Source organism: Tenrec ecaudatus, chromosome 2 (assembly GCF_050624435.1).
Source record: "Tenrec ecaudatus isolate mTenEca1 chromosome 2, mTenEca1.hap1, whole genome shotgun sequence".
NCBI classification, from domain to species: domain Eukaryota; kingdom Metazoa; phylum Chordata; class Mammalia; order Afrosoricida; family Tenrecidae; genus Tenrec; species Tenrec ecaudatus.
The window spans coordinates 218,712,398-218,726,624 of record NC_134531.1 but is presented as its reverse complement, the minus strand read 5'-3'; the positions used below and the strand labels follow the sequence as shown (position 1 = coordinate 218,726,624).

At 39.7% G+C, this 14,227-nt stretch overlaps 2 protein-coding genes and 1 non-coding gene across 4 annotated transcripts in view; 2 read left to right on the top strand and 1 right to left on the bottom strand.

Annotated features, from left to right (window-relative positions):
- Positions 1 to 14,227, top strand: part of MORC3 (MORC family CW-type zinc finger 3) — a 54,684-nt gene that overhangs the window by 27,388 nt on the left and 13,069 nt on the right. The window contains exons 11-15 of one of the 2 annotated variants that reach the window (XM_075542315.1): positions 1,003 to 1,125; positions 1,229 to 1,303; positions 2,486 to 2,531; positions 3,229 to 3,398; positions 6,227 to 7,106. In XM_075542315.1, the coding sequence (XP_075398430.1) occupies positions 1,003 to 1,125; positions 1,229 to 1,303; positions 2,486 to 2,531; positions 3,229 to 3,398; positions 6,227 to 7,106 (1,294 nt within the window). The remainder of the gene's footprint in view (positions 1 to 1,002; positions 1,126 to 1,228; positions 1,304 to 2,485; positions 2,532 to 3,228; positions 3,399 to 6,226; positions 7,107 to 14,227) is intronic. The other variant, XM_075542316.1, reaches the window with a different exon arrangement.
- On the bottom strand, positions 11,905 to 12,411 carry LOC142439737 (small ribosomal subunit protein uS12-like). Its single transcript, XM_075542314.1, has one exon. It carries the CDS (start codon positions 12,384 to 12,386, stop codon positions 11,955 to 11,957), a length of 432 nt encoding a protein of 143 aa, XP_075398429.1. The 5' UTR covers positions 12,387 to 12,411; the 3' UTR covers positions 11,905 to 11,954.
- Positions 13,778 to 13,940, top strand: LOC142441768 (U1 spliceosomal RNA). The gene has a single exon (XR_012783113.1). It is a non-coding gene; the product is annotated as a U1 spliceosomal RNA (small nuclear RNA).

The following is a 14,227-nucleotide window of genomic DNA, read 5'->3' as shown; positions in this document are numbered from 1 at the left end:
TTTTATGTAAATTATGGATGTTTTCCTTTTGTCATGTTTATTGGCACTTCACATGTCATACAATTCAATAATTCAGTCATATCGAGAAGAGTTGTACATTTATCACCACAATCAATTTTAGAACATTTTCTTCTTCTGTGCCCTTACTGTTATATGTAAACTTTTTAATTGTGCCAAAAACAATACACAAAAAATTCTCCAATTCAACAACTTCTCCATGTATAATGCAGTGCCATTAATTATACTCTTTGTGTTGTAAAACCATTACTGATATCCTTTTCCATATTTTCCACTATCAGTAACATGAACTCAGTGCTCCCTACGCAAATCTCCTCAGGCTACCTCTTGTAACCATTGGTCAAGTTTGGTTTACTTTTTAAGTAATTTTCTTGGTATAATCACATATCATATACTTTCATAGTAAAATTGCTTTTTAAAAATTATTTATTTTGTAAAATCAATTTTAAAAAGTTGTAGTGCTCCCTCCCCACTCTTGTATTCATTGTATTCATTTACTCCCCAAAACCTCCCCTCACCCTCCCAATCCCTGAATGGATTTTTAAAAACTAGGTTTAAAAGTTAACTGGCATTAAGTGGATGCCTTCAGATGTCAAATGAATCAGCATAAATTCTTTATAGGATTATTATATTTTTTGGTAGGACTAAATAGGAAAGCCTAAATTTTTTAAATAGGAAAGCCTAAAGGTTAATGCACATTTATTTATTGAGGAAATATACCGAAATAGAGGATTATGAAGTTGAGTTTTCATTATCACAGAGCAAATTTAATTGTATGCTTGTATGTAACCATAATTACATTGTTAAGATTATCCTGTGGCCTTTAAAATTGTTTTTAAAGTTTTAAATTGTTCTCCAACAGAAATAGTGATCTACATATTTTCAGGAAAAAAATGTACTAATAGGGATTTTCTGTGGTAGAAAATGCATAGATTCCATAAAATCCGTGTGTCCACGCTCACAGTTTGTTCTTGTTTGTTCCAGGAAGCGCCCTGATCAGACTTGGGTTCAATGTGATTCCTGTCTAAAATGGCGAAAGTTACCAGATGGGATAGATCAACTTCCTGAAAAATGGTATTGCTCCAATAACCCTGACCCACAGTTCAGGTACCAGATAGTTGGTTAGTACCCTTTTTTTGGAAAGGTGGACAGTCCTTGTACAAGAACAGGCGCTAGTGACATGTTATACCTATGTGATTTTTCTGACTAGAAATTGTGATGTTCCAGAAGAGCCTGAAGATGAGGATTTGGTACATCCCACTTATGAAAAAACCTACAAGAAGAAGTGAGTGTTGAATTAATGTAGGGTGGGGCAGCTAGTGCAGCTAGAAAGATGATGTGGCTATTTGTCTCGTTTATGCTGTGGGCACAGGACACATGTTCCTGATGTGTATTCCTATCTAATCTCCAAGATACATGGACCTCAGCACAGTTCATTTCTTTAGGCTGCACACAATGTTTCACTGCAGACTAAAAGGAAGGTTGCTTGAAACTCACCCAGTGACCCGATGAAAGAACAACCTTGCACTCTATTCCTGTAATGATGGTAGCCTAGAAACTCCTCTGTGGCAGTTCTACTCTGTCCATGAGTTGAAATCAACTTGATGATGCCCCCTGACAGCAGCTGCTCTGGATCAGCTTACAGCTTAAGAGGGAAGGTGATAAGTTCTTTATAAAAGCTGTGTTATAGCTCCTCTGCTGAGAAAGATGAGGCTTTCTATTCCTGTAGAGTTACTGTCTTGGCAACCCAAAGGGGCAGTGCTGCCCTGTCCTGTAAGGTCTCTGTGAGTGGGTATCAGCTTGATGAGTGGTAGTGAGTTTGGCCTTTTTTTGAGGGGTAAGGGGGTAGGTTACCATGTGGAAACTTATAAGGAAAGATTGCTTCTGAAGGAGGCAGGGTTCATGATGGTCATCATTGCACCATCCCATGACTGATATTTAGGATGAGTATCTGTTCATTGTAACTAGAGTGAATATGTGAATGCCAGAAATCCAATATGGGATAGATAAGTTGGGTAGGCATAGTCAGACATGGTGAATTTTAGTGATGCCGATGCACTGCACATAGACGATTGAACTCGTTACATTGTACAAAAGGCTGCTGTGAGTTGGTGTTGACTCCGTGGCAACTGACAGCAGCAGTGAACTCTTGGTGATAAATCTAGCATCAAGACTAAAAGGAAGCCTACAAGAGATCAGTTAGAAGCCTGTTGTGGCATATCAATCCAAAGACCTGAGAATAACCTATCTGTGGGCAGGGAAAGCTTCCAGCAGATGGTAGAAAGTCGCTGAGATAAAAGATAAATGTTCCTCTGCTTAAGGGCTTACTGATGATTATAATGAAATTTAAGAAAAGTTGAAGGTACATAATCTAAATAGCAGGGTTGTAAATAGACAAGGGTCTCATTGAAAAGTAATTGTGAAATAAATTTAAATATGCACACTTTCCTTTTTTTTTTCTTTAAAGAGACAAGGAAAAATTCAGGATCAGACAACCGGAAATCATTCCTCGGGTAATTAAACTTTCCATTGTATAATTGTGCTTTATAATAGAGAGCAAATAGTTTAATAAATACGGGATTTTGAATAATGAGACTTGCGTAACAAATGGAAAGGATGTTGTGCATTCAGTTCACTCATGTCAGGAGATAGGCCGCTCAGGACACGCTCAAGGGAACCTCCAAGGAGCAGTGCTTCTGCCTGCACGGTGGTTGAACCCTGTGCTCACTGGCTTTTCCCTTTACATAGAAATGCATTTTGGAAAAAAAAAAAAAAAAAGAAATGCATTTTGGTGTTACGAGATTGTGCTGAGTTCATGAGCATGTAGTTTGTTCTGCTGGGAATAATGTCTGCTTGTAATTACATTGAAGTGTTTTCTAATATACATGGGTTTCTAAAGGTATACCATCTTTCATCTTTGTCCTTTAGAAAGCTAAAATTTATATTCTACCTTGTAGGTGTTAGCACACCTGTGTTCAAGACCAGGCACTAAATATTTCAGGTTTAATGGGCCATACATATACAGTTGCTGTGGGATGTGGTTGGTTTATTTTTGTTTGGTTATTCACAACTGTTTAAAAATGTAAAGCCATTGGGATTACACAAGGAATTGTTAAAGATGGTTCTTAATGTCTTCTGGGAAACGGAGAAAAGAGAAGAGTACACGCTGGGTTTTGGCATAATTTCTTTAAGATTAATTTTTTTCCCCAGCAGATTAATGCTGAATTGTTGTTTCGGACAACCCCTGTTTCAAGTCCAAGCTTTTCTTCTATGAAGGAAAGTGTTCCAAGAGGACATCTCTCAGAAGTGGCAAATACTTATACAGCAAGGCTTGTGAATAACCATCGTGTTTCGCCCCAGTCTGAACCTGAGAGCAGTAGGTCAGTGGCTGAGATGTGGTCTTCCGTTTTGGGGAATAAAGAGAGCCTTTACTTGAGACTACTAAGGCAGTAAGGCAGTTGGTGGATTATGTAATTTATATGAATGCAAAAAAGTATTATGAACAAGTTACATGACTGCATTTATTATTGAACTTGCGCTACATTTGTCATGTAGACCCCCTGGCCTAAATCAGTTTAACAACATATACTTTGTGGCGTTTGATCAAATCAAATATGTGGGGCTTTTAAAAGTTCATAGAAAAAGTCCATTGTCTTTTAATTTCACTATTTCACATACTCTCTGAAGCCCCCTCATTGTGTGTAAACTTCCGTTTTTAAGACAGAAACTTTCTAGAAGAAAAACATGAAACAGGTAAGAGTACAGCATAAAATATCAAATATGACCTGAAAGCTCTTGGCGTCACCCAGCAGCATAGCACATTTCAGATGCTACTGATATTTTAGATAGTAGAGAAGGAAGAGAGAAAGGCAAGAGTAATACATGACTGGATTACTTATCCAGTAATACATGACTGGATTACTTATCCAGTAATACATGACTGGATTACTTATCCAGTAATACATGACTGGATTACTTATCCAGTAATACGTGACTGGATTACTTATCCTTACCAGGAATGGTCAGAGAAGGCGTGGTGAGAGGATGGTAATTAAATTTGTTCCTGAAGTTCTTAAACCAGACCTCTGCTTAAATGATCTATTTAAAGGTAATAAAATCAGCAAAGGTGAAGAATAACTACAACATTCCGTAGTCTGTGTTTGTTTTTCAGCCCTGTGTAAGCCTGAGGGAACATGGGCAAAGAGTGTGTCTTCTCTAGAGGAAGAACTTCCATAATGTAGTAGAATTGCTAGAATTGATAGCATAAATGCAGGTAATTTGTGATGAATATGGTCTCTTATTCTTGGAAGTGGGTATGAATGTTAATTAGCCATCTTCATTATCTTGTGGGTCAGATTTCCCACTTGTTAGAATTTCAGCTTTAATTTTTTCTCGACTATTGTATAGGAAAATGTTTGAATCACAACCCCCCCAACACACACACACGCACGCACGCACGCACGCATGCACGGGTGCGCACGTTTCCCAATAGACTGTAATCTTTTGACTAAGATTCCAAGGCTAACTCATGTTAGTGAATAGGCTGTTCATTTTTTTAAAGATATGTGTGCATAATTGAGAAAAAGGCTTTAAAAATTCTGTAATGGTGATACTAAGAAAATGCAGTGTTAACATTAAACTTGAAGGTCGATTTTCTAATGTAGTGACTTTTCAATTATCTTTGATCATACAATAAGAAATATATATATTGTATGACCCAGTGCCTATGGAGCGGCCACAATAAATTGAAACCATTGTTTATAAAACTGTAACCCCTTATGTCTGACACAATTTCGCTGTTTTACATTTTCACTTTATATGCCAAAGAATCCTGTGGCCTAATAGATTAATTCATAAACCATTACCTAGTTATGCATGTAAATTGAAAAAAAATCCTGCTCTAGACTTAAACTGTTTTATATGGTAGTTAATGAGCATATGTGTGGTTATTTAAATTAATTAAAATTCCCTTAAAAAGTCAGCTGCTCAGTTAAATTATACATATTTCAGAAGAACCCTTATGGATTACTTACTGGGATTTTCATTGCATCTGAAAGAAAGGTAGACAGTGAATACAAGATCAAAGTAGAATGGATGCCTTTGAATTATGGTATTAGTGAGGAATATTAAATGTGCTGTGAGCTTCCAGGAGAATGAACAAGTCTTACAAGAAATGGCAAGACTTTTCTTTCACATACTTTCGACATTATCAGGAGGGATTGGTCCCTGGGCAAAGGACTTCATGTTTGGTAGAGGAGCAATGAAAAAGAGGAAGGACCTTCCTCCCCCTGCCCTAGTGAATTAGATAGAACGGCTGCCATATGGGCTCAAGTAATGGGAATGACTGTAGGATGGTGCAGGCACAGGCACCGTTGTGTCGTGTTGCTCATGGAGTCACTGAGTCAGAGTACATAGATGGCTACTTGCCAGCAAAGGATGCACATGGAGTGCTCATTGAACGTTGAGAAAATAATTTCTACTTGTACTTCTATAAGCCAGCAATAAACTTGACAGTGGAATAAAGATGGTTTCAAATGCAAAGATTTACATTTTTGTGCCCCAGATGATTTTTGCTTAATATGATTTTGGAGGTTGTATTTGAGAAAAAAAAGTATGAAGTGTAGGAAAATGATTCACAGAGTATATTTAGCATAAATTCCCCCTCCATGTGAGGAAGAAAATAATCAAGGATAAATTCATAGAAAACCAAGCACATGAATAAAATGAGGCCACGTTTAATTGTGAGAAATGTCTTTTTTAATCGAAAGGTTGGAAATGCTGGTACTTTATGGCTCACCTTTGATCATTGAATGCTGATACCAATGATGGTGGGCTATGTAGTGCCAGCCATTTAGTCTGGGGCCAGCTTGTCAGATCCTGCTTTGGATAGGAACACATTGAATTGTCTGGAAGGAATCGAATGAAGAGACAGTCAGCATTTTATAGATCCAGCCTTTCACAGAAATCTTGTTATTGTGTCCTCTTCTGTCAAATGTGAAAATAATCTCTCCATTAAATTGTTGGCCAGTACTGCATATTTTGTAACTGCCCCTCCCCCAAGCAAAAAATACAAACCAGTGCGGGAATAGCTTAACAATTTCAAAGTAGTTTAGTAATAAGAATATTGCAATAGTGTATTTTTTAGAACTATTACCAGATGGTGAACTTTCTGTCTGTATTTTACCATATTTTCTCCCCCTCCTCCCAGCTTGAAACGGAGACTTTCTGTTCGTTCCTCAATTTTGAATGTAAAGAATCGGAGATTGAGTAGTCAAACATTTGAAAATTCGACTTACAGAGATGATGATGATGAAGATGTCATCATTTTGGAAGAAAACAGCACTCCCAAGCCTGCTGTCGAACATGATAATGACACGAAATCAGAACAAGTTCACGTAGAACAAAGTAGTGCCGAGGTACAGATTGTGAACAGTGATGAACTGTGTCGCCAGACTAGTTCAACGAGCACCGTATCTTCCAGGTGTGATCAAGGAACCACTGCAGCCACGCAGACTGAAGTGCCAAAATTGATTGTTAAAAAGGAAGAAACGATTGAAGATGAGATAGATGCAAGGAATGATACAGCTGCACTGGCATCCTGTAGGGAAACTGAAACAAAGATACAGGAAACCATTGATAAGTCTGCAGGTGATCCTGGTTGCCAGCTAAATGAAGTAAGAAATGAGCTACTTCTAGTCACCCAAGAAAAAGAAAACTATAAAAGACAGTGCCATACACTTACTGACCAGATGAAAGTATTAGAACAAAGGATACTAGAAATGAATGACAAATATGTGAAGAAGGAGACGTGCCATCAATCTACTGAAACTGATGCTGTGTTTTTACTTCAAAGTATTAATGGCAAATCTGAAAGTCCAGACTACATGGCATCTCAGTATCAGCAAGCGTTAGAAGAAATAGAAAGGCTGAAAAAACAGTGTAATGCTTTGCAACATGTGAAGGCGGAATGCACCCAGTGTTTGAATAGTGAGACTAAAAGTGAAATGGATGACATGGCTGTGCAGCTTGATGATGTATTTAGACAGCTGGACAAATGCAGTATTGAGAGGGACCAGTATAAAAGTGAGGTGAGTCGCTTCATTTAGCAAGATGGGAATAATGGAAGATGGGTGCATTTGGCCTTCACAGACCTCCTAACTCTTCATTACTTCCTTAAACTAGCTGGTGGTAACATGGAGTTACTATCTCTGTACATTTGCTTGTTTGGCATATTCCATAAAAGTGGACTCCTGTTTTTTTGGGGGTTTTTTGTGTCTGACTTAGTAACTAAATGGTGAATAGACACAGGGTTATCTACACCCTTTGCCTGTTATAGGTTATGTGGCAATGAACATTGGCCTAAAAGTATTTGAGCCTCTTAGGTTTTTGAGGAGTTTTTTTTTGTGTGTGTTTTTTTAGTATTTTCAGGTGTCCTCAAACTACAGCCCGTGGGCCGCATGTGACCCGTGAGGACATTTATCCAGCCCGCCGTGTGTTTTTGCCCCTTTTGTTTTTTTACTTCAAAGTAAGATATATGCAGTGTGCATAGGAATTTGTTCAGTTTTTTTTTTTTTAACTATACTCCGGCCCTCCAATGGGTCTGAGGGACAGTGAACTGGCCCCGTGTTTAAAAAGTTTGAGGACCCCTAATGTAGATAGTAGAATTACAGGGTCCTATGGTGACTTTCTTATTGCTAATGAGTTTATTTCATCTCAAAGTGAGCCTATAGGACAGGATAGAACTGCTGGGTTTCAGAGGCTATAAATCTTTTTAGGAGCAGAAAGCCTCATCTTTCTCCTTCAGGGTAGCTGGTGGATTTGGACTGTTGACCTCATGCTTAGGAAGGAGCCAACTGTGCAATCCGCTGCCACCCAGGAGTCCCTTGACTTTGGACATGTTGGTCGGGAGGGTGCAGTCCCTGGGGAAGGACATCATGCTTGGTAGAGTGGAGGGGCCAGGCGAAAGGAAGACCCTCAAGAAGAGCTGATGGCGTGACACTGGGCTCCAGCCCAATCATGTGAGGATGGCGCGGCACTGGGCAGTATTTCATTCTGTTGTACATAGAGTTACCGTGAGTCTGATCCAACTCTAAGACCTCTAACATCATCTATACAAATGATAGTTTTAAAAGCAGATCAACAGAAAGGGGACATGGATGAGATGGGTCTGACACAGTGACTGATGATGGACTCACACATTGCAAGGATTGTGAGTTTGGCTCAGGACTGACCAAAGTTCTATTGAACATAACGCCACTGAGTTGGAACTGACTTGATGGCACCTGGCAACAACATGGCAATTTGGTGTTTCTGGTTTTGGGGAACCACTAAGCTCTTTCACAACTGCTGTACCATTCCCACCAGTAATAAATGAGGAATCCAACAATGTTTCCATCTCCATTAGTGCTTGTTTTCCTTTTCTCAATAGTAATCTTTCATGTGGAGTGACATTTCATTGTATAGTTTTAACAAATTATTTTTTCCTTTGATTTTCATGCAAAGGAAAACATACACAGTTGCCATGCCCATTGCACCAGAACAATGACAGTATACTAGTAACCCCCCTGTGTCTGTGGCTCAACTATTTTGTGCCTTAAAAAAAAAAATAGATCTTGTATTTGGTTTTCAGAACTTTGTTTTTGGGATCGCTGATTATTTCAGTTCTTCTCTTTTGCTCTTTCAAACTGTTAGCCAATTTTAATATTTATGTGTTTGCCTTGTTTTAGTTTTTTATTTGAATTAATTGGATTGTTCCTATGGTTTTTTTAATCATATCTTTTAGGTAGTGTTCCTGAGTTTTATCTTTTCATTTCCCCCCTATCTTTCTGTCATTCATTAGAAGCAGTTGAAGATCATTCTGTTAAATTCACTCATGGAAAGATTTAAAACTTTTTCTTCATGCAAGGTCTCAACTGCATCTACGTTTTGCTAGTTTCCCACTCAGTTGTGCCATTATTTTCCTTGTTTTTTATATGAACAAGATTGGCTGTTGCTTCCATACCAGTGTGTTATATCTGTCTCTGGGATGAACAGTGCTCCATTCGTACTGCTGTAGCTCCTGAGGAATCAAGGGAGGCCAGGTTGTGTGGCACTCATTAGCTTATCCTGAGTAGGGTTGATGGCGGCAAACAGTTACATACGGCTCCTGTCAAGGTCTCAATCTCTGTCGACTCCTATGCTTTTTCAGGAAGTTCAGACCAGTGACCAATAAATCTATCATGAAGGGGAAAAGAAGCGTGTGCAAGGCACTTTGTATTCTGCCCAAACTGTATTCTCTGTATCAGAGCAAGGTCCGGGGTCTCTTTAAATTCATTCCCTTTAAGTGTGAGCTGCTAGGCACACTTATATTCTCAGTCCTTAGAGTGGCAAGGAACAGATTCTTTGCAAGCTCTTTCTCCTATGCAGGTTCACCCCATCTTGCCCTCTCCTAGACTGTCCACTTTGTTTGCTGGGCAAGAGTTGCCACTGTCCTTTGTGGGACCAGATCCAGCCTTGCGAGATCTAGAAGGGCAGTTCTTAACCTGTGGGTCACAACTCCTTTGGGGGTCGAACGACCCTTTCACAGGGGTCGCCCAATTCGTAACAGTCACAAAATGACAGTGATGCAGTAGCAATGAACATATGTTATGGCTGGTGGTCACCATAACATGAGGAACTGTACTTAAGGGTCGCGGCATTAGGAAGGTTGAGAACCACTGCTTAGCTGATTCAAATCACTCCTAGTTTGTATTAGTGCTGTATCCCTCCCAATCCTGTGTGTGTGTAGGGGGAAGAAGGGTCAACCACTGGGTTTTCCTACCCCATTTCAATCATGTTTACCCCTCTCAGCCCCTGAGTACGCTGGAGGAAAGTGCTACTGTTGTGTGTGTTGGTGCCAGCTTAGGTGTGGTGAGGATGTGTCAGCTTACCTTTTCCCTTCCCTCCACTGAAGCCAGGAGTGCTGCCGACTGCTGCCTCAGGTACCCTATCAGGGCACCGGAGAATTCATGACTCGGGGGTTCCTTGCACCGGCTTCCTTCCTGTGAATTACCAGACTTTACCTGGTACAGGTGTCTGGTCTTCCAGGGAAGATTTACAACACATGTTTTTAAAGGAATTTTTTTTTTGCAGCTATTAGATTGTGTTAAGGTACCATTTACTGTTGTCATTTAGTCTCATATACCTCCTAATGTCTTTCCTTGCCTTGGTCGTTAGCTAGCCTCCCCCTTCCTAGTTAATACATGTCTTCCTAGTTACTGGTTTTCCTTCACCCTTTCCTCTCTGGAGATTTTCAAAGAATTAAAAAAAACTTTTTTTTAGAGTTTTTCCTTCTGTGTAAACCTTTCTGTGGCTTTTTATAATAGTGATCTCCTGTAATATTTGTCCTTTTGTAATTGACTAATTTCATTCAGTAATGTCCTCTAGGTTCTTCCATGAGTTGTGAGATACTGCATGGGTTCATCCTTAAGCTTTGAAGTTGTGAAGTGTCCCATTGTGTGTATTTACCACCATTGATCCATTTCATCTGTTGCTGGGCATCTAGGTTATTCTCATGTTTTTCTCTCAGAATAGTATTTTGATCAACCCGAGTGTTCATATGCATATTGGTGTCAGGACTTTTGTTTCTTTAGGTAAATGCCTAGAAATCACAGGGTCACTGAGTTGAATTAACTCAGTGGCAGTAATGTTTTGGTTTGAATAGTATTACTGGATCATATGACAGCGCTGCTGCTAATTTTCCAAGAACATGCTGTTCCATTTTCCACGATGGTGGTTCCATTTTACAAACCCACTCAGCAGTGTACGAAAATTCCAATCTTTGACACATTTTTTGATTTAATTACTATTATTGCTGGGGTGAGATGCTATCTCATGGTTGTTTTGGTTTGCATTTCTAATGGCTAATGATGATAAATATCTCTTTATGCATTTGTTGGCTCCATGAATGTCTTCTTTGGTGAAGTATTATTTAAGTTATTTGCCCACTATGTAATTGGATTGTGTTTTTGGTCATGAGGTTTCAGTGTTTTCTGTAAAATTGAGGACAGTAGTTCAATCATTCGATCATATCAAGGAGAATTGTACAATCATTACCACATCAATTTTAGAGCAGTCCGCCTCCACCCCTTCTATGGATCAATCACTTTTAAGATGAATTAAGCAAAAACAATCCATTTTGATGCTCCTCCCCCTTTCTGCCTATGTATTCCCGAAACCCCCTTTCCCTCCTATATTGAATTAGTTTTCTTAATATGGTATGATTTATATGGTGGGTTGTTTCATTTTTCGACAAATGGATATCCAGTTTTACTAACACCATTTGTTAAAGACTCTATCCCTCCCTCATTAATGGATTTTAAACCTTTGTTGGAAATTTTTGCCCCTAGGTTGATAGAGTTCTGGGTTCTCAGCTCTTTTCCACTGGTTATATGTCTGTTTCTGTACTTGAACCAGACTATTTGGACTAGTGTGAATGTACAGCCATTTCTGAGATCAGGAAGTGTGAGACTCTTAGTTTATTCTGCTGTTCTTCAGTAAGGGTTTGCTTATGCAAGGTGTCTTTTTTCCATATGGAGTTGATGGCTAGTTTTTCCATGATGGATTCTGCATCAGGATTGTATTACGTATATTTGTCAGTTTGGATAGTATTGACATTTATATAATGTTAAGCCTTTTCAATGAGTGACCATGGCATCTGTGCCCATTTATGGAAGTCTCTTGGTTTCTTGCCAGAGTGTTGTGTAGTTTCCTTCTTATCACTCTTTGATATCTATGATTAGTTATAATCTTAAATAGTTCATCTTTTTGTTGGTTATTGCAAATGGTATTATTTTCCTGGTTTTCTTTTCAGAGTTCTCTTTATTAGTATAGGGCAAAGGTTCCCAAATTTATTTGGCCGACTGCACCTTTTGTTTTTTTTCTGGCAAAGAAAATTTATTACATATTCACCATCAAAATTATGATCTTGGCCTTTCCTTCTTGCCTTTGTATAAGGCCAGGAGGGACACATTGGCTACTTTGACAACCTTAAAGCGGAATCCAGGAATGTCACCAACGGCATGACCTTTGCGACCAAATCCAGCCACCAGAACTTCATCGTTTTCCTCAATAAAGTTCAAGCACCCATCGTTGGGCACGAAAGCTGTGATTTTCTTGCCGTTCTTGATCAGCTGGACTCGGACACACTTGCGAATGGCTGAATTTGGCTGTTTGGCTTCCACTCCCACTTTTTCCAACACAATTCCCTTTGCATGGGAAGCGCCTCCAAAGGGGTTGGCTTTCAGAGCTGTGCCCAAATGGGCCTTTTTGTACTGTTTATCGTGCCATTTCTGGTCCCGTCGGTGGCTGTGGAGCTTCCTAGCAGTACGAAGGCCTCGACACTTGCCCATGTTGGCGGTGCCACGACTCCCAGCGAAAGAGGGCGCCTGCACCTTTTCAAAAAGGAAAATTACTCAGTACCACCCTGGCCCTTAAGCACTTTTGATATTATAATCCATAATCTAGGATAAAGTTTTTGGAACCCCGCTGGAATATTCCAATGTGTCCCCTAAGGGGGTGGTATAACCTGCTTAGGGAAATAGTGGTGTAGAGGAGTCCATTTTCTAAAAAATGTTATGTTGACCTTGTACCCTACTGCTTTATTTGATTCTGTTCTAGTAGCTCTCGTGTAGAATCAGGGTTGTTTGTTTTTTTAAATGTGTGCAACAAGAGATATTATTTCTTTACCACATTGGATGCCGTTGTTTCACTTTCTTGCCACGTCTTGCAGTCCAGTGATGTCAGCAAGGGGAAGGGCTTGAGTTCTCTCCACTGACAAGAGAGGGGCTGTTGGTTTTGGAAGGAGTTCTGGTGGCATTGTTGAGTAGGTGTTGGTCTGCTAACCACAGAGGTGGCCGTTTACACCACCCCGTTCACTCCCCAGAAAGATACGGCTAACTGCGCTCGTAAAGAGTTAGTCTCAGAACCTGTTTAGAGTCACTATGGTTTGTTTGTTTTCAGGTATTTTTAAAAATTAAAAGATCATTTTATGGGGGCTCTTAGAACTCTTATTATAATCCATTCATTGATTGTTTCAGGCATATTGGTACATATGTTGCCATCATTCTTTTCTAGACACTTTCTTTCTATTGAGCCCTTGGTATCAGCTCCTCTTTTTAGAGTTGCTATGATTTAGAATCAACTAGATGGTATTGGGTTTGGTTTGGTATGTATGTCTTTAATTATGCATAGACTGTTGGCAAAGATAAGTTTTCAAGCTTTTTGCAATGATACAGTCATGTGGTTGTTTTGTTTGATTTATACTGTGTCGTTTTGGTTTTATGCTCGCTTTTATAAGCCCTCTTCATCACCACTGCCATGTGTACTCATGTTTGGTTGTGGGTTAGGTGGAGGCTTACAGAGCAGAGCAGAGCTTTGCAGTTAACGATTCATATGTGCACCTCCCAGTGTCGCCCCCTCATGGAGCCCGTTTCTTCCTGGTCTTTCCTGTCTTCATTCCTCCTCCTTTTCTAATCTTGGGTACATACTGCCCCCTTAAAAAAACGTGTTTTTTTTTCGTATAATTCACATGTCATGCAAGCTAGCAGTTCAACCATACCAAGAGTTGTGCAATCAATTTCAGAACATTTTCGTTTTTCTCATACCCGTGGTTGCTAGTTTTCTGTTCCCCACCCCAATTTCCCGTGCCTGGCCTTATGTGATTATTACTCCAGTTACTGTCTCCATAGATTTACCCATCCTGCATTTCATGTACAGAAAGCCACATAAAACACAAACAAGAACACTTTACCTGGTGGGGAGATACCATGATCACGAAGGTGGTTTTCCCAGGGCAAGGCTTTTCCATTGCACTCCGAATGTGCTGACCCCTGCGATTTCCCTAAACGTGGGAAACTCAATGCAGAAGTTGCGAAAGTGGGGGACTGTGTTTGCGCTCTCCCCTGAAAAGACAAAACAACACAAACAAGAAACAAAAACTACACAGACAAAACAATTCAATCAAAAAGAAGGCAGAAAATATTAAAAACGGAAACAACTTTACAATGGGCCAAAAGGGAGACTAAATGATTCAAACAAAAAGCAAATGTACTGCTGCTATAGAGCATGCTGACTCATAGTGATCCTGTGGGGCAGGGCAGATGTGGGCCCTGGATTCTGAGACGACTCCGTGGAAGTAGAATGGCTCAACCGCTGTCACTGGGGTTCCCTTGATCAAATGATGAGGTGTCAT

Coding starts and splice junctions, on each gene's coding strand:
- LOC142439737 (XM_075542314.1), bottom strand. CDS start 12,386: ATGGGCAAGTGTCGAGGCCTTCGTACTGCTAGGAAGCTCCACAGCCAC.